Source organism: Vicugna pacos, chromosome 13, assembly GCF_048564905.1.
Source record: "Vicugna pacos chromosome 13, VicPac4, whole genome shotgun sequence".
NCBI lineage: Eukaryota > Metazoa > Chordata > Mammalia > Artiodactyla > Camelidae > Vicugna > Vicugna pacos.
The window spans coordinates 17880859-17906814 of NC_132999.1; the positions used below are offsets into that span (position 1 = coordinate 17880859).

The window sequence follows — 25956 nt, forward strand, 5'->3', positions numbered from 1 at the left end:
CTTGCAGTGGGGAGGTGTAGAGAAGTCAGGATTTGAATCTGAGAAATTTGTCTCCACTTCCCACGTTCTTAAGAAATAAACATGCTACCTAAGACAGTGGTCACAATCAAGTGTAAAGTGAAAAAATCATGTGTGTATGTATACATACAAATACATATAAATACATGTAATGATAAAATTGGGTTTTTTGATGTAAATATATATTTTGACTTAATATGCTAGGTAAGCGCTAAGTGCAGGCTATACACCTGCTTATTTAACTTTCACACAAACTTACGTGGTAGGTGTTATGTCACTCACTTTTACTGATACTGAAGCTTAAACAGCATCAGATCGTTTGTCCCCAGAGCCCATGTTCTACACTCAACAAAATGTAGCAGTGGTTGGTTATTTATAACAATGAGGTTACTGGTGATTTCCATTTCTTCTTTGTCTCTTTCTATTTTCCAAGTTTTCTACGACAAAACCTGGTCTCCCTTAAGATGAAAGGGAAACAAAAGTTGTCAGGCGGAATGTGTGAGATACTAGATTAACTGCGTGCTCCTGGAGCCAGAGCGCAGCTCTTAGCCAGAGCAATCCCACGCAGCAGATGGGCGCTCTGGGGAGAGCAGAGACAGCACAGTCCTGGCTACTGCCTGGCCTCCAGGAACCATGCAGGAGCCTTCCGTGTACCCAACAGAGTGACACGAAATACGCCTTTATTCTGGACCAAACACTTCTCGAAATATTTTACATATAGTGACTCATTGAATTCTCGTGATAGCTATAGGCTGGGTGGCTTGAATATCCTCCAAAAGTCTGTGATCCTTTGACAGGATTCATTCATTCAGTGGCTATTTACTGAGCACTTACACATGCCATACATGGGTAATGCAAATATGGCAGAGTCCTTAGTCCCTGGGGAAGGCACAAACAAAGTAGGTATAAGAACAAAAAATAGCAGCTAAGATTTGTGCTTAACACTTTGCCTCAAGACGGCAGCATCCACTCCATCTAAGTTTCCAGCCTGTCGGTCTGTTCTCTGGACTTTGGACTTGCCATGCCAATCCTCATAATCAAGTGAACCAATTCCTTTAACACCTCCGCCCCTTCTCTCTTTCTCTGCTTATTGGTTCCATATCTCTGGAAAACTCAATGCGAGAAGTGCACTTTCTGATTTAAGCCTTAAGCCTCACGTGATCAAATTACCCATGAGAAAAATACTGTTATTCTCACTCTCGTTTTCCAGATGAGGAAGCAGATTCACTAGCTTCCCAAGGCACACACATGAGGTTTAACCTAAGTCAGTCTGACTCCAAAGCCAGGGCTCTTAAACTTTCTGCTCCGTGGCTTTGGAGGGTGGGAACTTAGAATCATATCAGCACAGGGAAGGGACCACCTCACCCTCAACCTAGGGGAATGTGGAAAGTTTCTTTGAAGGGGTTGCTTTTGTTTGACCTCGAATGATCAGAACAGACTGTAACCATACAGGGAAGAAAAGGGACAGCATATGCAAGGGAAAGAGAAGGGCGAGGGACTCCTGTCTGGTCAGAGCAGTGAGACATAAGGGCATAAGGCAGCCCATGGGTGAGCGTGTTGCCCAGCACACGAAGGCATTTGGCACTCATCTTAGAAGCACGAGGAACAATCAAAGGCAGGTGAGGAAAGTGATGTTTTTGACGGCTGTAAGGAGGATGGACTGGAAGGTGGCAGCAGCAAGGTCTGGTCAGGTGTGGCAGCAGGGGGTGAAAGAGAAAGAACAGAGTCAGGAAGGATAACCCACAGATCTTGAGGACCTACTGACATGACGCAGGCAGGAAGAGAGAATCAGGAATGAATCCCAACAGTGAGTCTGGTTTGGCTACTTGGTAGACACAGTTCTTTGAATTAGGGGAACAAGGAAGCTAAGAGAAACTGGATGGTTAAGGTCAATAGTATAGGGGTGAAGTCCTACCTGCTTCAGGGCTTACAGACCACTTCCTATCTTTGCTCCCATAACCAGTGCAGTGAGCAATTTTTCACATGTCGTTTTTCAGTGATTCACATATCATTTTCAGGGCATTTGTAAAGGCTGGGTATACAGCTCGACCACCTGTGCTCCAGTTTTATGCACTGCATTTTGACTTTGGGAAACTGCCTGCAGTAGGGAAAGCAAAGCAATGTCATCACATGTGCCAGCTCCCAACAACTGGCAGAGGTGGCCTGGAATGTGATGTTGAGATAGGTGCTGAGGGCGGAGAGAAAGATGACTGCGATTGATTAGTGATGTCTTCCATGGTCAAGAAAGGGGGAGTGTGGCACACGGACATTGAGAATGGAGGACGATGTAACATATTGGTAATTAACAGGATGGTGAAGATGGAAATCTGTAAGGCTTCTCTGCAGAAGAGATGCAGCAATTATCTACTTAAAAAGCAAAACAGCAAGCAGTAATGCCCAGCCACTGAACGCTCACAGACCCACACGTAACCACCAAGCTGAGAGAGAGGCATCTGAGAAAATTACTGGTGTTGCCACCACACGCTTTCAGATGCTTTCATACTGATGATCTTATTTGATTTTCACAATGTTATTAAATAAAAAGGGAGCCAGCATTATTTCTCCCTTCCAAGTGGGGGGCTGAGACCAAAGCAGTTCCAGAACTCCCTCAAGGTCACAGAGCTTCTCAGGGGTACAGCCTCAAGTCCTGGTCCTTCCCTCCTCAGGGCACTGACTCACGGAAAGGAGAGAGCTATAAATGGCCTCATTGTATGTGCGCCCCATAGAGCGATGGCCCTGGGGACACGTTCGTTTGTGTGCCTTTGGGCAGTCATCCAACCAGCCTCAGCACCTTTGAACGAGGAAGACACGGCAGTTCCCAAGTCTTTGTCTATTCACATTTTTGGAATCACTGAAATAAACTTTGACTTGTCCTCTTACAGAGAGAATAAAAATCCTTGGGTAAGGTGGCTTTGGTTTCCTCAGCTGCAAAAAGAGGTTGGACTAGATCGGTTCATCTTCCACAGTAGCACACAGCATCACGCTTTCATGATAATGGCCAAGGCTTTCATGGAATGTCAGCGAATACCAAGCTGTCCTTCTCAGGGAGAAAGGGCTTTTGTTCATAGTGGGAGCTAGACTTTTTGATAAAATGTTCTATAATGTGTAAGCTGTGAAAGTTTAGGGTCCACTGGCCTAATGATATCACATGTCCGTTCCCATCAGAAAATTCTAGGAAACCATCAGTGTCATTGAAAGGCAGCCACTGGGATAAAACACTTCTGCCTACCTCAGGATGGTGGTTGGTCTGAAGGCTTGTGACCTGGTAATAAAATTAACTTGCTCAGTTCTGAAGAAGGCTTTTGAAATACCATGTCAAATGTAGACTATCTGCTGTTTGCTTGGCAGCCTGAGACCCAGGCCAAACGATTTCAGATACAAGCCGGATGTTCTAATTATACCATCATACAAATAAAGAGCACCTGACTGGAAGTCAAGTTTGGCTAATAAATGCTGGTTCTGCCACTTGGTAAGGTGGTCGCCTTGAACAAGTCACTTAACATCATTGGGCCCTAGCTGCCTCTTGTTTGAAATGAGGATGGTAATAACTTTCTACCACACAGAGATGTGGAGAATAAAATATGTCCATGAGTATGTGGTAACATGTACTAGACTCTAAGCTTCTGAGGATGGAGAGTCTAGTTGCCCCTTTCTTGCTGTCACATTCACAGTGCCCAGCACTGAGACTAAGGGAAAAGCCCCAGACGTCCCTGCCAAATGAATGAAGCATTTTGGAAACTCAGGTATATGCGGATGTCATCATCTTATGACACTGTCCTAAGTGAGCATATTTTCCTTCCACTGTTTATTAAAGATTTGTGACATGGGTCACTCTGCATGGGCTTTCAAAAAATCCTAAAATACTAGTCTTGATGCATAATGAAGTTTATATGAACCAAATAAAAAATGAAAGTCTTTGAGACAGAGTCAAAACATTTGTGAATTGATAGGTCATTCTGATTCTGAAGTCACTTTATCACGGAGCTCTATTTTTGGTGTGGAAATGTCCAAGCCTAGAGTTGGAGCTGAGCTCTCAGCTCTAACTTTGGGCTTGGAACCAGAAGGTAAGGCAGAAGCATGATATTTATCCACTTACTTAAATATGGGGGAAGAATGAGTCTGAGCAGCACCATCACAAGACAGTCACAGAACCAGCAACAGAACACTAGGCTTCGCAAAGCCCGTCTGTGCTTGACACACGGATAACGCGGGCCCATGCACACTGACTTCTGCAAAAGGAAACGGGCTTTCTTACCACTGAAAGGGATCCAGTGGCTCCACTCCTGGGTGTTTATCAAAAGAAAACAAAAATGCTAATTCCAAAAGATACATGCACCTCAATGTTCATAGCAGCACTATTTACACTTGCAAGATACGGAAGAAACCTGTGTCCATCATTAGATGAATGGATAAAGATGTGGTGTATATATACAATGGAACATGACTCAGCCATAAAAAAGAATGGATATCTTGCCATTTGCAACAACATGGATGGACCTGGAGGGTATTCTGCTAAGGGAAGTAAGTCAGACACAGAAAGACAAATACTGCTTGTTTTCAGTTATATGTGGAATCTAAAAAAACAAAATAAATAAATAAACATAAAAAATAGAAACAGACTCACACATACAGAGAAAAAGTACAGGTTCCCAGAGTGGGGAGGTTAGGGAACAGGCAAAATAGTTAAAGGGAAATAAAAGGTGCAAACTACCAATTATAAAATAAATGCCAGGGGTGTAATGGGCAGCACGGGAAATACAGTCAATAATATTATAATAATTGTGTATGGTGCATAGCCTATAAAACTATCAAATCACTATGTTGTACACCTTCAATTAATACAATACTGTAAGTCAACTACACTTCAACAACAATTGTTTTAAAAAGGGACTCATAGGTGTCCGTTATTACCTCTGACTTCTTCTCTGGGACATTCCCCTGTCCTTTGCTCCAGACACACTGATCCCCTTGCTGTTCCACCCACATTCTGAGCCTTTCACTCACTCTCTCCCCTGACTCTTTGGACTGTTCCTCCAAATAATGACTTGGTTGCTTACTCCCTCCCCTCCTGCAAACCTTTGCTCAAGTGTCTTTTCAGCGAGGCCTTCCATCATCATGCTATTTACAGCTGCAACCCCATCTGCCCCACTCCTTCCACTACCTCCTCTATTCCTTTTCTCCACTTGGCTCTCCAAGTCCTTATCCCCATCCAATGTACTGTGCATTTCATTTTATTTGATCATTTCTCTCCTGCACCAAACAGGAAGCTCTGGATAGGCAGGAATCTGTTTCATTCACTATCAAACCTCTAGCACCTAGAACTGTGCTTAACCATAGTATGCATTCAATATATAATTTTTGATGAAATTATAACCCTATGATAACCCTATACAGGAGGGTTGCATAAATGCATTTTTGTCTTCCAGTACAGCAACGGTGCAAAACTAACTTGTGGCACATGTGCAAAAAAGAAACCAGAGAGGAAGAATAACCCAAGAAAAGCAGACAGGAATATGTTTGAGTCATTTTTGTGTGTGTGTCAGGAACAAGCATCTTTTGAGGTGGGAGGAAGAGGCGTCAATCATTAGAATTCAAACCTTGGAGGGAGTGAACATGTGGAATCCAAATCATTTGGCAAATGCCAGAGATTTTCGGAACTCGAAGTTTTAAAAATATGGTGGATCAATGATCTTATTTTGTTTGCAAGGAAACAGAAGTCCAGGAAGGTAACGTAACCCTCTCAAGACATACAGTCAAGCAGTCACAACACTTAGACTCAAACTGAAGTCTGACTCCTGCGTCCATGCTCTTTCAACCAAAACATCCAAACTGCACAAGTTCAGTGAACATTTTAAATTTCTAAGATTCATAAATTCTCCAATCAAGACGAATTCGGCATCTGAAAAACCTCACATACCATCACACTGTCACTGAATGTACAAATATAGTGTACAATATTATACTCATTTACATAAATTTATTTAAAAATACTTTCCCAAATTCCAAGCCTAACTTTCCAGCTCTCTAAGCCACTATTTTCAGATCTGGTCGTAATCCGCAGAAAGGGAAAGAGCCCATAAAGGGAAAGATGGAATGGAAGAAAGAGGAAAAATGGAGAGAAGGACGGCAGAGACACAAGGAAAGCAGAAGGGAGAGAGGAAAACGTGCAGGATGTTGGCAGTCCTGCCTCTGGGAATGGCTTTGAATACCTGTGCTATAACTCGTTTCTTCCCATTATGAAATCATTTCTTTGGAGCTAATCACCAAAATAATTCAAGCCCAAGTATATATTTTCAAGTTTCTTTTCTTTTGCTTCTCAAAAGGTATTATCTGTATCTCACAATTAGCACTCCATAATATGTATCTTTTCCCCAGTTATTTCATGTTTATAGATACTGTTTCTCCAACAAGAGTGTAAATTTGAGCATTTATTTTTCTTATGTCCGCCATAATGCTCAATATAATACCTTACAATGTATAGTATGAAGTCATTGGAGTCATTCACATCTGATTTTATTCACTTTGCCAATACATAAATATGGTAAGCACGCACTGTTTATCAAATGCTAAGAATACAGAGAGGAATATAATAGATCAGATTCCTGCCTTGATGGAGTTTACCTCTGAGCAAGAGATTCAGCCCAAATACCATCAAAAGACCACGAATCATAAACACAGCTCTCAGGCGAGAGAGGGAACCAAGATGGCCTCAGTGGCTCAGGGTGTCGGCTTGGGAGCTTGGGACGACACAGATGGTAGAGAAGGCCTCCTGAGGAGGTGGCAGTCCTGCTTGAATCACAAGTTACTCCATGAGCTGGCAAAAGAGTGTTCTAGGTGGGGCAGAAGCCCTGAGGCAGGAAAGTATTTGTTCTAGATACTCTAAGACAGGCTATCAGTGTAAGCGATGCATGAGACGAGCTTGAAGAAGCAGAGCAGGCCAGGGCGTGCAGGCTCGTGTATGCTATGGATTTTAAGAGAAATGAGAAGGTATCGAAGTTCTGTTTAAGCAAGGAAACGGCATGATATAAGATATTAAATGCTAGATGCTAAATATCTTTCTAACACTCTGTAGATGCTAAATATCTTTCTAACACTCTGTAGACGCAGTTAAATGGCATGTGCTCCAAGAATGGAGACTTATTCCCCCGCAAGTCTACACCTCCTTTCCCAAAGCCCTCCCACTGTCGAGCATATGGAAATATTAGGTAGTCGGTGCACAAGCCAGCTAGATCCAATACCTCTGCCCCACACCCTACTTTTTCCTCAAGGGGATCCCGCACTCACCAAGCTCCCCAGTTCCCTTCTGTCTATGACTTCTTCCGTCTCCAGTCAATGTCTCCTCAGGGACTTCTTCAGAAACATGAGTTCATATCCATCATAATCCCTTCACCTTTTTCCCTCTTCCAACTCCTTTACCCTTTTCTTCATTCCATTCATGAGTTTACAGAATGAAAATCATCACAATTAAATAGTAGTAGATATGATAAAACTGAGTCACAAATAGGTAAACCACAAGTATGGAAGTTAACACTGAACACAAGCGAAAAATCGCGTGTCACGAGTCTCTAAAACTTCTAAATATATCCCCAAAACCCCCACAAAAAAACGAAAACCAAAAAACAACAACCACTCTTCAAAATTTCTCTCCATTTCCTCGCTGACCTCTAAGGAACCCTTTTTTCCTTCAAATAGCAATATTGGAAATTGAAAACACATTTAGTGCCATTATTGTCTTTTAACGGACTACTACAGTAACCGTATTTTTTTACACATTTCATGGGAAACGTTTAGTGTTTTAGCTAGGTAATGGGTTAACCATCTTTAATGGACTAGTGTGAGAATCCAGTCATCACTGATACAATTTTTCCTACAAGAAAACTTGTTTCCAGTGACCAAATCACAAACAAACTCAAGAACAAAAATATTGTGAGTTGTACTTCCTACAACTTGTTTACTGGAAACATGGATAGTGTCTGTGCCAAATCCAACAGGCAGAATTATCCACAGTCTTCCAGCATGGTTCATCTAAGTTAATTTTTTTTTTGAAGACTACACGTTCTTTTTAGAGATTTGAAGCTGGCCTTTGGAAATTGAATGGGAATTTATACATAAAAGGAGGCTTTTTCTGACCCAGAGCCCTTTAGGAAAGAGAGAAATTACATAAGTGATGGAATATATATTATAATCTCATATCCATGCTTAAGATTTTCCAAAATAACTTCACCATTTCTGGAAAGGGAATTGGTAGGAGAGTGAAAAGGATTCCCTTTAAAACTTCTTCGCTAACTAGAAAAATGAACAGTTCCAGCTTCAAAATGCTTCGTTCCTTTCTTATTACAGCACAGAATTTTCCAAATAAATAAGCCCCATTTCTAGATGGGGGGGGAAGCTTTTATTGTTATAAGGTTCACTTCAACAACACAGGATCAATTAATCTAGAATTTGTTCAAATTTTTCTAAATATTGATTTCGGAGATAAAAGGTATTAACACGAAACTAAGAGGTATGGCTCTGTGAGTACTCGTATTTAAAAGACAGAATATACAACCAAAGAAATTAGTTTTCCACCAGGTTAACATCCCCACCTTGACATGAATTAGAAGGAAGAGTTCACGTTTAAGATGTTATGGGAGACCAAAAGTATGAGCTTTGTTGTTGAATGAACTTAGGTCCAAACTCCATCCCACCATTTTTCTGCCTCAGTGTATTATTTTTCATTTTTGCTCTTTAGAAAAAGCACTGGAGAAGTACTCAGTGCAGAACACGCTTATTTGCAGGTTATTGTGAATAGTAAACATAATAAAATTTATTAAATCACCCTGCACATTGCAATTAAACCCAGTAAACTCTTAAACATATGCTTGTTAACTTTAAGAATTATATATAGGATGAAATCATTGACCCCCCTAAAAAACTTTTCCTTCCAGTAAAACCCCTAAAAGCCTGAATATGGAACTGAAAACGTGCACTTTCTGTCCAGTTCTACCAGACAAGGGACCATGTCCCAGACTGCCTTACAAAAGAACAGATGTCTCTAGAAACCATGACTTAGTTTTACTTGTCTCAGAAAAGTTTCCTAAAATGTCACTTGCAAACTTAACTAATAATATACGAAAAACAATAGAATCCCTGAACAGTTGCCCTAATCACATGGGCTGCGTTGTAAGCTCAGCCAATATGTATACCCTTTAGCAAATAATTCCATTTCTCATCCTCTTTCCCTGCACGGACTATATAAGGCTCCACATCACGTGGCATTCTTTAGGAAAGACACAATATTAATTACTGCCCCAAAATCAAGACTGCAGATATCAACAAATCAAGCTCCTTAAGACATCCTTTTTTAAATATAAGTATTTGAAATGGATCACGGAGCCACAGACTGCCAGTACCATGCTTGAGGTCCCTGCAGAATTATTTCACTGCCTTCTATGATATTAGAATCACTGGGGAGGTAGTAACATTTCTCTCCTATGGCCAGAATTTCCAATAGGCATTGAATGAACGGAGCCTAAATCCTGTTCCACCAAAATGAGAACACAAAATTAAACCATGAGCCGTTCTGATGAATATTTGTTTACTCTTGTTTCACACAAAGGAGAGAAGTAGCTTTGAAAAGTTGCCAAGGCCGTGCTTTTCCTGAGCAGTAGATTAAAACACTTGAGTGAATATGGAAATATATACACAAAAATGCAAATGTGGGTTCTCTCCCTTTCTAGAATAGTGTATACGTGTGAATGACATATGTGTGCAACTATGTGTGTGTGTGTGTGGCACACGTACTAGTGGAGAAGAGACAGCCTTTTATCTGGATGTTTGGGGATACATTCTCAGAGCCCCCTGATGTTTCAGCAGACGGCTGCCATGACAAGATTTTAGGGTGCCTTTCAAGGGGTTTCTTGTCTTTCCAAGGCTATTGTGATAGATGGAAGCTGTGCTTCCTCTACGGGTGAGCTAAATGTAAATGATAACTGCTACAACACACTTTCAGAGTGAGAGCAATTCAGAGGTGAACTTCTGAGATGCAATATCAGAAATGTGTATATATTGCCAAAAAGACTGGCAACTAACTTAGAGAAAGACATTGGTAGACAAATTGGTTTCTGGTTAAGGTTCCCACCAGCCTTTCTAAGGTCACTGAATCATTAAGATAATAAGCCTTGAAAAGCATTTAAGTAGGAACTACAGATAGATAAAAAATTATAAGTAGCATTTCAATTTTTAAGGCACTAGAACACCTGTCCAATTTCTTTTGCAAGGATCTGATGGCCGGCAACCGCATCCCTGGTGTCACCTTTAATTCCTAAGTCCTAAGATAACATCCTTCATTAGATAAATTTGGCAAACGCAAAGCAATAGTGTTAATTCGGCTCCAACACAAGTCTTTGTTACAGTTCTCACGTTTAGGCAGCTCAGATAAGCTTATCACAGGGCTTTGAACTGACACTCTGGGATGGCACAATAGACAATATTACCAGGAGAATCACTAATGAGCATCAATAAATATTGCTTCCTTCAAAGATTCTTTAACTACATAGTTTGCAAGGTAAGAAGTCAAATGAAAGCTCTTCCACTTCCCTATGTAAGATTAAAATCCAATCAGAATGTGTGCAGATTTATTTTGAAGAAATGTTATGTGAAATTCAGCTGGGGAAAGCTAGCACTTCTATAGACACAATCTTTATTTTTTTTTTTTCCTGAAGAGGGTAAGCCACGTGAGCTTTTAATTGAAAAGTACATCAGTAACCCTCTTTCTGTTTGCCTTGCTTTATTGTTCAAAGATTAAACCCATTTTGAATTCATGAAAATGATTTAATCTTAGAGAGTCAGTAGTCACAGTTTATTTAGGCCTGCATTTAAAAAACTACTCAGGCCAGGCTCCCTGACAAGACGTACCCAATCTCTCTTTTAAGGCAATTTTCTAAAATCTGTGGGCCACGACTGTAGAATTCTTCACTCCCCCAAATCACATTAACAATGTTTGACATGATGACAGAGAGAGCAAAAAGAATTTATTTCTGCCACATAAGTACAAGCAACGCTGTTGGGGTTTTTTGTTTGTTTGTTTTTGTTTTTTTCAACCTTTCTCCTCTTATTCCATTTTGGTAAATTTCTAAGAAATGTTTAAAATCTGTAAAACAGACCGTAGCTTAAGAGGTGGCCTCTCTGCCATTTTCATGGCTGATTTGAGACCCATTATGCACTGGATTCTGCAGTGTGAAATCCAGGCTGGGGACAAATTTCTGCCTGTCATCTTAGGAAAGGCCAGGAGTTTTGCACCATCCTGTAGTGTGAAAACAGAAAATCAAAGCCAGGATAGGGCTGCCTGCTTCTTTCTTAATCAGCTTGCTGCTTTTTCGAGGCAATCTTGGCTATCACCATCTCAAGCCTGGAAGGGTAATTTAGGAGAATAAAATACAGTTTAAACATCTCCCCAGGGAAACTTCCTCCTTGCACTTAATATTGAATACAAAAAGGTAATCGTAAGTAATCATCTGATGCTTGGCTAAGAACCGTTGCATAAGGAATGCATTTAGGAAGCACAAAATTCTCTTTTTAACCTGATAAGACCCTGAATCAGGAGCCAAGAGGCCCAGATATTTTCCTCATATTGCTCCTTCTATTGCAATGACAGCCCCTTAAAACTATAGCTTATGGACCAAATTCGCTGCACCTCTCACCTCAATAGTATGATGTAAATGGCAGAGATAAAAATACCTTACAAGAATTTTTTAAAAATTTTTTATACAGTTCACTGAAAATGACAGTGTGGATAACTCTGTCAATGACCTCTCCTGTCTAATGTCAATTTCAGACGACAAGTTTCCATTGTAAATGTTTTATCAGTGTAGTCCCAGGAACCCAGAACAGAAAACCTCATCTTATCTCCCAACTTCTTTGCTTTGCAAGCTCTATCTCAGCTCCCTGCAGGCACTTTAGGTTTTTTTTTTTTTCTCTCTCTCTCTCAAAAGAACTGGGAGCTCTGTAGGTTCTGAGCTAAACAGAAGCCCTATGGTTTGATTCCATCAGTCTGAGCCCTGGTCCACTGCAAGCAAACTGCAGCATTCTGCTTGCAAATGCTGGCAACCAGGTTCTAGACCAGCCACAAATACAGGCTGCACACGTATTTCAACGCTGTTTTTGCCCGAATCTTGCCTGAAGCCAGTCAACCACAGCAGAAAGCATCCTACCTTCCATCATGGTGGCAGAATTGCATTCCTTAATTTCCAAAGAGTCTGAAAAAATACAGGAGGATACGATTCCAGGTCCCAGCTAAGTCCTCACAACGCTGCCGCTGCCGAGAGATCTGCTCTGTCCGCTGCTGAAGCCAAAGGAGACAAGTGTTAACCCCAAAGATAGGCCATGGATGCTGCTGGTGCTGCTTCACCTACAGGCTCCCAGGAAGATGCTGCGAGAGAAAGGGAGAGGAACAGCAAGCCGGCCGAGCTGCACCGCCTGCGCTGCCTCGGCCAATCCCTTCAGCTCTGGACCGCGTCACATGGTAGGCAGCCTGCATCTCCTGACACAATACCCCCGGAGAGCACACAGAACCTCTTCCCCGTCCCCACTCCTCTCCATCCCTCCACCCCCAACCCCTCCGGCTTGTCACCAAATGCACAGCCCCTTCCCCACCTGGTGACGCACTTCCCCCGCCCCTCCTCTTCGTCTTCTGAAGCCGTTCGCAGCGGCTGGGTACCCGAGATTAATTATCAGGCGCTGCCACCTTAACAGGGGACTCTGGCATGAAAGGAGCACCTAAGTGGCTCGCTGCGGAGGGGCTTTCTTTCTTTCTCTCTCTCTCTCTCTCTTCTTTTTTTTTTTTTAAAGAAAAATTTCATAATAATTCCGGGCAGCCTGAAGTCTTGGCTGCACACTCAAGCTCCCATTCCCAGCTCCTTTTGCCCTGAAGGAATTCCAAATGTCAGTATCCGTGGCCTCCGCACACATCTGTGACTCTCTCTCTCATTCAGGGAGAAAAATCAATCCGGCTGACGTCACATCATAAACAATTATCCCCAAAAGGATGATGCAGAAGAAATTTCACCCCAGCTGCTTTCGAGAGAGCCAGGGAATTAATCGCGCATGACATGCCGAAGGGCTAGGAACTGTCATTAAAACAAAGAAACAAAAGAACCCACCCGACTGGGGCTCTGGAATCGCACTGGCAACGCTTGAGATAATTTCTGGGGCGGGAGACGGGAGAGAGGGGAGTCGGCCGGGAGGGAGGCCTCAGCCCGACGGAAGACAGCTGTGCGCGCCTTCCTCCCACTCGGACCTGGGCGGCCAGATGCAGACGGGACCGCGGGGCGCCGCGCCGCTCGGGGTTCGAGTCCCGCCGCCAGCGCATCCTCCCGGCCCAGCGCACACGTTAGCCGCCGCGCTGCCCCAGGTGGAGCGTGGCTGCTGCCGCCTACTGAAGTCCCTGGAGAAAACCAACTCTCTCCTAAGTGACACCTTTTTCGCCACGCGCCTTTAGCACTTGTAGTCGCCTCCAAGCTAAAAATCCAGAATGGGGCGACTGTGCTGGGTTCTGGCCCGAGGGGTGGGTGGAGCCCAGGCTTCCTGGGGTGGGATCTGGGAGCAGAGCTGCTGCCTCAGTGGGAAAGGTTATGACACCCGGGCTGCTTGAGTTGAGAATCCGTCACGTGACTAGTCCCCAGGGATCCGGGAGCGTTTCAGAGGGCCCCTGGCTCCAGGGTCTGAAGATCCTCGGTTCCCTTCAAGCAGGCTCAGAAGGCTAAGAAAGGGGAAGGCAGGCAGAGTGTGGGAGGAGAAGGAAGGGAGAAGGGAAGGTAAGGAAAAGCCTCTTTAGAACGGCGGAAGTGGGCATTTCTCCCTCTACAATCTAGCAACATGACCATGAGGAAAACCATTACATCACGGAACAATTGTGAGCATCAACTGAAATAACGTTAAGAAGTGAGATACATTACACCATCAGGGCTGAGTCTCTAATACTATTATTAATCATTTATATTCTAAATATACCTATGGACTTTTGATATTGCTCAGCCCTTGACATAGTCCTGTTCTTTCTACGAGAGCAAATATAAGGTATTAGTGGCTGAGAACTGCTAAAGGAAATGTAACTAAAGAAGTTGACTGAAGTATAGCATAGTAAAGGTTAAAAAAAACAGTTCCTCAGCAACTTAGTTTTTAAAAACTCACCAGTCTCCCTCAGGGAACATATCTCAATGGCCTTGGAATTTTCAAAATGAAACTCTTCAGGAAGATAAGCTTACTTGTGCCTTTTCCCTTATATCTATGAGGCAGCTGAATTTTTTAAAGAGGAAAGAATTCCAAAGTAACACCTATCTTGAGTACACCTTCCACTGCTCTGAAAAGTGCAAGAGTATAATTGTGAAAATGAGACCAATTAACTTGTGTGTATGTAGCCAATTTGGGGGGTAATGGTTAAGAACATGGATATTGGTGCCAAACAGTTCTGTCTCTGCCACTTCATGAGCTCTGTGACCCTGTACGAGTTATTTAACTCTCGATGCCTCACAGTTTCCTTATCTGTGAAATGGAGATAATGGTACCAAGCTCAGTGGGCTATACATAGTGCTAATAACAAACCTTTACTCTGTGCTAAGCAGTGTGCTAAGTACTTTGCCAGTAAATTGCTTAGCATTGTGTCTGGAGCATAATAAACCCTCCATGCTAGCTTTTTAATATTAGTATTATCACCACCAAAGGGCTGCCAGAGGCATCAAAATAGTTTGCAGCCAACCGAGAGTTACAGCATGTACACAGAGAGCAACTTAGGGGAAGGCTAGATGGTGCATCCAGCAGTGTGCCACGTCGGAGAGTGCTAACGGACAGCAGAAGAGTGACTAGAACCCGAAGAGGCTAGTTAGGGAAGTTCCTTTTACAGAGATGGCATTTCAGAGTTCAGGAAAGCATGGAATGGACTGGGAGTGGCAGTTCTAAATAAGACAGGGAGTTCTAAATTGGAAAAGAAAATGTCTCAATATAAAATCTGGAGGTGAGTGCAAGCACTGAGGTGCAGGGGCAGGCAGCATTGTCAGAGATGTAAGGGGGCAGGAGAGCCAGGAAAACCCAAGCTGCCTGCCTTTTCTCACCCAATGCAAGTCTCACAGTGTGTTAGAGCTACCCTCTCGGGTAGATGCCGTGCAGGCACACCTCAGTTTTGTTTTAGACTTGTGGCAAAGCAGCTAGCCAGAGACAGAAAGACAGCTCAAAGAGTCTTTTGGTGAGTGGGGTGTTCATAGAAAAAAAGAAAAGTGTCTCGATACTGTCATAAGAGGAGGAACAAGAAAAGGATGTGTAAGGCCAGTATCAAGGTTGTAAGGCCAGTATCAAGACTGGTTAAACTTTATGAAACCTTATCAAAAAATGCTATCAACAGTCATAAAAGCATCCCATGAACAAAGTTCTGCTTCAAATTAAAAAAAAAACTGCTCAAGTATGTTATCAGCAGATATTGAGCATTCCAATTTCTCATAGTTTTTTGGAGAAAAAAAGGTTTTTTTCCTCAAGAACAAAGACAGCACTTTTTTTAACATTTTTTGTTGATCTATAATCATTTTACAATGTTGTGTCAAATTCCAGTGTTCAGCACAATTTTTCAGTCATTCATGGACATATACACACTCATTGTCACATTTTTTCTCTGTGATTTATCATAACATTTTGTGTATATTTCCCTGTGCTATACAGTGTAATCTTGTTTATCTGTTCTACAATTTTGAAATCCCAGTCTATCCCTTCCCACCCTCCACCCCCCTGGCAACCACAAGTCTGTATTCTCTGTCCATGAGTCTATTTCTGCAAAGACAGTACTTTAGATTGTAGCCCCAACTTCTTCCTTTCTGTACTAGTTTTTGTTTAGCAACCAAGTATAAAGGAGAATTTCTAGCTGCTGTAATAATGGAATACTTTTTTCAAGTCTCAAACGGAAGTCAAAGGATCTGTGGAAAACATCGGGCAAATTACTGAGTTGCACCAAAGTGCAGGAACTGCTCCGGAGTCTAGCCCAGGATGGTGAGTGTGTGCCCCAGCTCACACCAGGCTCTCAGAAATTGCCTGTGCCTAGTCCAAGACAGAAAACTTAAGTAGCTGAAATTGCTAGATACTTAAAATTTTTTTCTGAAATAATATTTGTATGGTAGTGATGCCCTATTACACATTTATTTTACAAATCCTATTACATCTTACTATAAACATTGATTTTCTTCACGATTTCCCAGTTGTAGTGTTTAGGGGGGAACTGGCTCATATTTCAGAAAGAGAAAGAAAATAATGACAACGGATTCAGAAAGGAAGGAGGAAAGAAAATTAGCACAGAAGGAAAGTTTCAAAATCAGATGCAGAGAGATATCTCCAAGATAGTGACCTCAGCACGACGCTGACTCTGTCCCTCTCGCTGTCCCTGCTGAGGCAGTTCAATGAATGTAGAAAGGAAAATCTTGTCCAAGCCCTAGAAATCAGCAAGGGCCCCACCTGAAGAATTAGATTTCCACTGGATGGAATAGATGAAGAGCAAAAAAGTATGGATCCCCATACTCACTATATTTATACCCCTTGTTAAAAGGAAGAACTCCAGCTGGCACTGACACAGGCAGAGAAGGGAGCTATTTGGGAGCTCCGGGCACTTGAAGACCGAACAGCTGAGGGAAAGCAGGAACCTGGTCCTCTAGGAAACGTGGTGACCACAACCAAGCACTCACAGCACATCAGCTTCTTTGGCTTCCCAGTTTTTCTCCCTGTGACTAGGGAGCTGGCCATTTAAATCTTTTAAGCTCACATCTTCACAGCTTGACTATCTGAGAGCTACTTTACAGAAACTTCCAGGGAAAGACTCTGATAAACTCTGGCTTGGATCACCATTCAACCTTTGGACCCATTTATGGGCAGGTTGATAAGGTCTCATGATGGACTTCTTTAAACAACACTTACATTAGAATTAGTCACGTGCCCTCTACTGTGGCTCAACATGGGAGGGAGATAGGTAAGTTTCTTTGACAAACAACCTTTAATAATATGAACTCCTAATATGATTGGAGGGGTAGAAGAGACATTGTCAGAGGAAGGGAGGGAGCTATTACCAGAGCCAATGAGGGGAGAGCAACTATGAAACAAAAGCTGTCCATCAGGTAGACATTGCTCAGTTCACCTTAAATAAACTTACAGGAGTCCTGGTGGCAGAGGGACTTAGAACGCCATACCCACCCCATTCATCATATTTGAGAGGTTATTCGTGTATTCACCGTCTCACTCACTACATCCAGAGAGAAACTTGCAGACCCAATAGTCATCCTCTTCCTTGTTGTGGGGAAGGAGGGCGTAAAAGGAGAGAGAGCCAACTCTACTGCTTGGCCCACTGACACCAAAGATGTGCCATGGTATGTTTGCCACTCACTGGTCCATCCCTGCCCAGAAAGCCACGTAGCCAGACCTACACCAGTACTGAAGGAACTTACATCAGCTCGGAGTACTGCTTTAGCTACACCTGCATTGACAAAGACAGGCAGTAAAGACTGAATACACTAGCAGGATCAGCAGTTTCAAAAGAGGGAGAGGGTAAACAGTCACAGCTCCCTGAAGCAGGGGCACCACCCTCACTGAGAGCAGAGGCAATGTAGAAAACTAGAGAGGCATTTTTAAAAAATCAATGTTTTACTTCAGATATAGTTTCAGGAATATAGCAGTAATAAATAAGAGCAGACTGCTATGATAAAAGAGCATACTGAGGGCCAGAAAAAGAGCATGGGCATTCTTATTAAAATTTGTAAATGTTGTAGCTGTAATCAAAGATATGTTGGAGACTGACAATGGGGAACATTGATAGGCCTGGCTGACAGTGTGCTTGAAACATAGACCCACAACAACATTAACTGGTCCAGGCGCGATGGAATTCTTTCTCTCTTTGAAGAATCCGTTAACTCAGATATAACTTTAACAGTTCCAGAAACTAGAGAAAGCAAGCTCCGAAATTCACTGCATGAGTTGCAAAACCTGACAAAAATAATGAAAAAGAAACTGCAGTTCAATTTTGCTTCTGAATTTCGATGCAAAGCTTTTAAATAAAATAACAGCAAGCAGAATCCAGCTTTTCAAAAACATTATATGTATAATTACATATATGTTATAGATATCATAATAAATTAAACTTTATGCAAGGAACAAGAAAAGTCATTCAACATTATGAAATCTAATAAATAGTATCCCCAATATTAAGCAACTGAAAAGGAAATTATCTCCATAATTGCTGAGATGATATCTGACCTATTTCAACATATAAGATTAATTAAATAAGTAAAAACCTGTTAACAAAGAAAGAGATAAAACAGTTCCTTAGTATGATAAAATATACAAATCTCTTCCCCAAATCTGTCATCTTGTTTAATGGAAACATGGTGAGAACAGTCTTCATTAAAATCAGAAATAAGACTTAAATGTCCTTTATCATCATTGTTATTTAATATTTTATACTGTTCTATGGATGCTGGCCAAAAAATTAGGAATAAAAGAATGTGAAATTGTGTCAGAGATAGTGATATGCATTCATCACACCATTTTCTCTATCTGGATACACAGGAAGACTGCATTTGTTGGATTTCCTTGAATCTGGGTGGAGTTATCTGAGTGAATTAAGGCAATGGAATCGTCAAGGTCAGTCCTTTACAGACATCCCACATATCTTCCATGCCTCTTCTTCCCTTCCAAATAACTGATCTTCATAAGACTTTGAATGTGCAAGAAATAAACTTTCATTGTGTTAATCTCTATACTATGTATACACATTATGTGTATATAAATATTTACATATGTTAGCACATTATATGGATGTATAATCTTTTTTGAATGATATATCCAAAAGTATATATATATTTTAAAAGAGCTAGAGGAGGACTAATCCAAACAGAGGACAATCCAGATGCAGAGGCCATCAAAAGGGAAAGAACACAGAGCAGCATAGTGGTGGTCGGCAAGAACAAGTGCCTTATGAAAGGCGCCAGAAAGGAGCCAAGAAGAAAGTGATTGACCCATTTTCTAAGAAAGATTGATGTGATGTGAAAGCACCAGCTATGTTCAATATAAGAAATATTGGGAAAACACACTAGTCATGAGAACTCAAGGAACCGAAATCTCATCTGATGGCCTCAAGGGTCGTGTTTTTGAAGTGAGCCTTGCTGATCCGCAGAATGAAGACGTTGCTTTTAGAATACTCAAGGTAATTGAGGATGTTCTGGGCAAAAGACTACCTGATTTTCATGGCATAGATCCTTCCCATCATGGCACAAAATGTGCTCCATCGTCAAAAAAATGGCAGACCATGATTAAAGCTCACATGGTTATCAATGCTACCGATGGTTATTTGCTTTGTCTATTCTATGTGAGTTTTTCTAAAAAATGCAACGATCAGATTTGGAAGATGGAAATCATGACCAGAGAGGTGAAGACAAACGCCTTGAAAGAAGCAGTCAATATATTGATTCCAGACAGCACTGGGAAAGACCAGAAAAGGTTTGCCGATCTATTTACCTACTCCACGATGTCTTTGTTAATTAAGTAAAAATGCTGAAGCCCAAATTTGAATTGTGAAAATTTATGGAGCTTCATGGTGAAGGTAACAGTTCCGGAAAAGCTACTGGGAAGAGACAGTTGCTAAAGTCAAACAAGACCCTGTTTAAAAGTCAGACTTTTAAGGGTGACAAATAAAAGATCTTATCAGTGATGTATTTTTAAAACAGAGAAATGACTAGGCATGTTCTAGAAGTTAAAGATGCTCTGTCTAATGCAGTAGTCACCACTACCTATGGCTATTTAGCAACTGAAATGTGCCTAGTCTGAACTATATTCAATAGCTTATAATAATCTTTAATGGAAAAGAATATATATATGTATAACTGAATCGCTATGCTGTACACCAGAAACTAACACAACATTGTAAATCAACCATACTCCAATTAAATAAAAAAGAAATGTGCCTAGTCTGAATTGAGATGTGATGTACATGTAAAATGCACACCAGATTTCAGAGAGTATTAAAATATCTCATTAATAATGTTTATATTGATTTTATGTATTTGGATAAAATATATTAATAAATTAATTGCACTTGTTTCTTTTCAATGTATGTGCCTGAAAATTTAAATTACACATGTGGCTCATTTTATGTGACCCACATTATATTTCTATTGGACAGGGCTATTCTAGAGACTGAGAGAAAGCCATCCTAATAAACACTGTGTGCAAGTGAAGGTTGGGTTTATTTAAGAGGTTATGTGTTAATCTTATATATTACTACCACATTCACATTTATTCATTTCTCCATCCAACAAAGAAATGTTCAGAATTATCTATGCCCAGGCACTGTGTCAGGTTCGGGGACACAAAGATGAAAAAGGCATAAATCTTTCAAGTAGCCTATAATTCAGGGGAGGAGGCAGATGAGCAAACCAAGAATTACAGTACAGATTCAGAGCCAAGGCACCACAAAGGAGAGACACCTGGGGTAGAGGGGAGGCAAAGAAGGCTTCTGAGCAGAGGTACCGCTTGTGCTATCTTTCAAGGGCAAATAAGATGCTCTTAAGACCCATCCTTATCCAGCCTTACCCCATCCTCATCTCTTTCCAACTTTGTTTTCTCTTCTGATAGCCCTTTCAGTGTTGTCTGGATCTCCTGTTCAATGGTTAACAAAAATGCCCATAGTCCACAACATTGTAAAACGATTATAAATCAATAAAAAATGTTAAAAAAAAAGTGCCCATATTCAAACTTCAGCATCAGCTTGCTTAAACTCAATCCTGGTTTTCCTTTAATGACATATGTTCTTTTTATACCTGCTCTGCTGGAGACCAGCTCCCTCTCCCATGCCCTACCCTTCATCCCCAACTCACTAGGTGAGAGGGGGTTGACATTTTCCCCATTTCGACTTCTGTGTCAGTCGTTTGCTACCATTGCCAACAATATCTTCTAGGTCCATCCTGCCTGCTTTTCCCCATGTTAGCTGTTTCTCTTTTTATCAACCTCAGACCAAGTCCAGGTCAAACCTTCCTCTATGACTTCAGCAACTGTATCACAGTCCTCCCCTTTATCTCACCACCTGTCCTCATTGTTCATGACTTCAGCATCCCTTCCATGATCCAGCATCCCTACCTCACAGTTCCTTGACTTTCTCAATTCCAGGGGCCTTCATTTCCTTAATTTCCATTGTGTCTTAGTCACTAAAAGTATAGCTATATTTTGGACCTCATCTTTGTTTATTTTTAATATTTCACATTGTGTATTTTCCTAACCTCTAAATTATTTATCCATCTTTCCCCACCCTCTACATTTCATACATCTGCCTTAACACCTCCTTATCTCCTTTTGCTACTTATTGTGATCCCTTGGGCTGCTGATCTTCCTTATTCTCATAGACTTGAGAGTAAAATCTGTGGTGAAGTGAGAGAAAGGATTTGGGGAAGCAATCCTTCCTTCAAAATCCAATAATACCTACTCTAGTTATTTTCTCCTGGAACTCACCTGGAATGTCTACTTTTATCTTGAAAAATTCAACCTTTTCTTCAAGGTCAAACTCAGATTCTCTCCAGGAAATCAAGCACGTGGATCTTTCTTTCTCTTAACTCCTACTACATGAACCAAATCAGCTTTTGATTATACAACTTACATTACCTCCTAATTATTTCTTATCTGTCAATCATCGCCCCAACAGAAATCTGTAAGAAGCGGATGATACCTTCTATTTCTCTGACATTTCCTACACAAATAGCACAAGTCTGGATGCATCTTTGGTACTTGAAATAATTATTTGATAAGCAAATATATCATTTTTATTTTGTTATGTAAATCCAGTAGCAGAAATATTATTTCTTGGTCAGCAAAAAAAAAATTATGGAGAAAATAAAAGTTTCTTGTTTGATCTCGCCCAGAGAGATCTGGGAAAATCTAAGTAGGAATGTAAGCCCAGAAATTACTTCTCACGTTGGATTCAGAATCTAGACCTGGTTAGGTGGGGCTGTTAATAGAGCAACCAGAAACAGGAAGCACAGAGCACCACAATAACAGCCAGAATTTATGAAGCATCGCATAGCATTCCATGTTTTATTAAGCATTCTATCAGCAGTCTGCTAGGTCCTTTGTGATTATTATGTCATGGCATTCCCCCAAACCTATAAGTTAGGTACTCTATTCCCATTTTACAGATGAGGAAATAGAGGCTCAGAATTATTAACGACTTGTCCAAGAGAACAGTAAGTATCAGAGCTGGAGTTTGGGCTCACATATTTCTGAGTCTAAAGCCCATGACTTACCATTAAAATTCGATGAGTATAAGTTTGTCTTGTGAATACTAATTGGTTCGGAGATCTAATATTCCTCTTTTGTTCCTAGTAATACAACTCCCTTCATTGGTGAGAAATTCCCTTCTTCCCAGTACAATATCACGAAGAAGAAAAGGTTGCTGTCACCTCTCAATGTGACAATACCTCCTTCCCCATAATATTTGGTCAAGAGAGAATATCTGCCCACGCTGAGCCAAGAATACCTGATTTCCCAGGTCACAACCCAAGCTGGCCCTATTAGAATGCTTCCCCAAGAGTCAAGACACTAAACCTGTGAGTGAGGAGACTTTTCCTGTTGAGTACTCAAATATTAGAATGTAAACCCGAAGCCATGGAGTGTCCTTCAGCCCCTGCAAGGAGACTGTGTGCAGGAGAGAACGGGACTGACAAGGAGGTTGGAGGGGGAGAGACAGCCCTATTGCTGGTGAGCTTTTCTTTATTCCCCCTTGCTGCATCTGGCTTTCCCATGGTCACAGGAACCAATAACTTCCCCATTTTGCTCAGACAAATTCAGGTCAGCTCTCTGTCACTTGCAAAGGAGTCATAAATGATTCAGCCCAACCCAGGAAGTGCTGAAGGTCAAAAATCAGTAAAATTAAGGCCTGTTAGCACAACGAAGAAGGAAATGAAATGTTGGAAGCAAGAGACAAACCCAAAGGGTTGTAAGTCAGTCAGTATCAAGAGTAGATTCAGGGGTGTGAGACAATGGAATTAAAGCCATCTAAGACCATTTATCCTGAAGAGCTCTGTGAGACCCAAAACTCTTTTCTTTTTGAAGATCATTATCCAAAATAAGAGTCAGTAGTTCAGCTTAATTCAAAGACATGGATGGAGTGAGAGCAATAATCAGAATTTCATAAGATAAAATCATCCCTTTTAAGAATTAAGCCCAAATAAAGCCACTTCCACCTTACAAGAGTGTTTTTCACTGGTGTTCACTGCTTTTTTTTAAATGACCATTATAAACAAAATAAATCATAGACTAGACCCAAGGAAGGAATCAAGAGGAAATCAAATGTATTTGAATATGTAATATGTCATATTGGCCAAGAAACTAGAATTATATAGAATTTACTCACAGAAGAAAAAGAGCCTTGGCTCTTGGTCACCAGGATGATGTGTTAAGGTTTAGATTAAGTGGGAATCAGTCTTTGACAATGGACCAGAGAGGCACATCCACCACTAATTATATGGCTCTTATAAAGATTCACTCTGCATTTTCATTTTGAAAATATAATTGCATGAGCTTAATTTCCTAACTGGGTTTAACTGGGGATCAGTGTCAAGTAGCAAGCTCTAAAATGTAAATAACTCACTGGTTCACCTTGCGATTTTCAAAGCGACCAAGGACTTTAGTGCCCTGGCCTCTGGGGGACAGGGGTGGAGGCTTGGATTGAAGCTTTATTTAGCAAATCCTTTCCATTCAAAACCCATAAGCTTCTTGTCCCTGTCAGCAAGTGTCCAGAAGGTGCCTTGTCAACAGATCTCATTCAAGCGGAGCCCTGCTGGGAGCTGACAGAAGTGGGAGAAGCCTTAGGAGCTTCCTCTCCAAACTGGCCTGTCACGTGAATAGAAAACCGGCTTCGGTTTTTCAGCCGGAGGTAAATCCATTCCTTTGACTCTCTTTCTGTTTTGTGATATGCCTGTGTTTATGTGTATGCGGTATGCGTGGTTTGTATGTGTGCATACACACATGCAAGTGTGTTTACCAATTAAAACTGGGCCATATTTTCACCTAGTGTGCAGTCCAATAAAAATCGTTGGATCTCCAATTGTTTCTTGTGGGTTTTGTGATCATTGTCCAGAACAAGAGCAGTATCCAAATCCAGCTCGTTGCAGGCTCTGCCACTCGTACAGTCCAGTAATAGGACCCAAAATGTTTGAGTGCTGCTAATTTAAGTGGATTAACGTGTGCCCAAGCTGTCATATTAATCATTCGACTTTTTTTGCTGAAGACTTTAAAATTAGGGAGTGGCTTAGAATTTACACACAAAGAAGAGATGCTTATGCAATTACATTTTTTTTCCTCTTCAAGGAAATAATTGTGCCTCTGTTTAGTCACTTCACCGGAAATAGGCAATATTGAAGTGTTTCTACCATAAAAAGGACAAATTACTAAATCCTATAAATCTACCACTTTTTCCGTTGACAATTGAACCAAATTATTATACCCACAAAATGGAATAAGAGAAGGTCCTTGCTGAATAGATTATTTCCATTTCAGAGTTGTTTGGTAAAGAGTGATAGGAGTATACATTTTATTAAGTGAGAAACTCTACACTGTAAATTGGATACACGCAGTGGACTTGGGAAATGGATTTGAGATGAGAAATATATTCACTTTTTGAACCCAAGTAATATAGTTGTTGCTAATTTCATTAAGGCATTAGCTGATTATAATTTGGTGTGCTAATTTAATGTTACAGTTGATAAGCTTTGCCCCAGTTCTAGTTCTGACCTATAATAACCCTGAGTGTATTTGTATCCCCATTTTTAGACCATGCTTTTTTTAGTCGCTTTGAACCAGCATTGTTTATACCTTTTATCTGTAGCTTCAGCTGCACTTCTTATGAACCTCCTCTAACAAAAGCTGGAAAGAACGTTGGTAGATGCCTTCATTCCTGCCACCAGGTGAAGCCTAGAATCATTTGTGTTTGCCGTGTGGCACCAGCGCCAAGGGTGAACTCTGGATGCTGGAGTGCCCTCCAGAATTGTATCCTGATCCATGCCCCTGGTCTTCCTTTAGTTTTCCTTCCAGCTTCTTCACAGAACTTGCTTATAAGGGGCTCTGGCACCTTTTGTGGTTTTACCAAACAAGTTCCCGGGTATCCATCTTCTACTTACAGTTTTATATCACTGGACATAACTGCCACAGAGGCCCTGAGTCCTGAATATAAAACATCAGTAGAGGATAATTCATTGTACCAGTCTGAGTTTATTCAAGAAAACTGAGACACTGCAAATATTGATGGGTATAACTGATGTTTAATAATGCTGCAGGAGTATCAATCTGGATGGTTGAAGCTATAGAATCTAGAAGCAGTCACATATTTCAGGTTGAAGCAAAGGAAAAGGAAAGGAGGGTACCATTTATGGGGAAATTTTCAAACCACTATGACTGCTAGGCAAGAGCTCATGAAGTCTGGAAGCCTACCACATGGGATCATAGTAACTTCCCCAAAATTCATTCGCTTCACTTTACCTTCCAAATCTCAAGAAAGTTTTTCTCATTGGGAAACTCCAACCTAAAACCACGTAGGGAAGGAGATTTTAGGAAACATACTTTCCTAAAGGAAAGGGGCACGAAAGGGGATTGTGAAGACATTACTAAATTGCAGAGTAGATCCCTTTGGAAGTTTGATATCCACACCCCATTCCTTTTAACCGTATTTAACTCCTCAATAAATAACATAAAGACATCATGCTTTTAATTAACACAATGCAACCACCCTTTAGCAACAAATCCTTTTTCCAAAAGTAGACTCAAGTCACGTATATCACTTTGACTATCTCTAAATGATACGTAACCCCCTTTAGCTAAATTACACTTTTCCCTTTAAAGTCCTATAAAGTAGAGACTAAAATAGACAGGTAATCATTATTAAAAAATATCTAATGTAGA

At 41.1% G+C, this 25956-nt stretch overlaps 1 protein-coding gene and 1 pseudogene across 13 annotated transcripts in view; one reads left to right on the forward strand and one right to left on the reverse strand.

The window, feature by feature from the left end:
• SGIP1 (SH3GL interacting endocytic adaptor 1) overlaps positions 1-21200 on the reverse strand; it is a 193899-nt gene extending 172699 nt beyond the window's left edge. For 7 of the 13 annotated variants that reach the window (XM_015240188.3, XM_072974255.1, XM_072974264.1 and 4 more), the window contains exons 1-2: positions 20889-20993; positions 12210-12340 (exon numbers count right to left, since the gene is read on the reverse strand). In XM_015240188.3, coding sequence (XP_015095674.1) covers positions 12210-12219 — 10 coding nt within the window. In that variant the 5' untranslated portion in view covers positions 12220-12340; positions 20889-20993. Of the gene's footprint in view, positions 1-12209; positions 12341-12651; positions 12737-20604; positions 20671-20888; positions 20994-21147 lie in introns of those variants that run through there. The other 6 variants (XM_072974259.1, XM_072974256.1, XM_072974257.1 and 3 more) reach the window with 6 other exon arrangements.
• Positions 18850-19707, forward strand: LOC116282798 (small ribosomal subunit protein eS1-like; annotated as a pseudogene).
• Positions 21201-25956: the final 4756 nt, after the last annotated feature.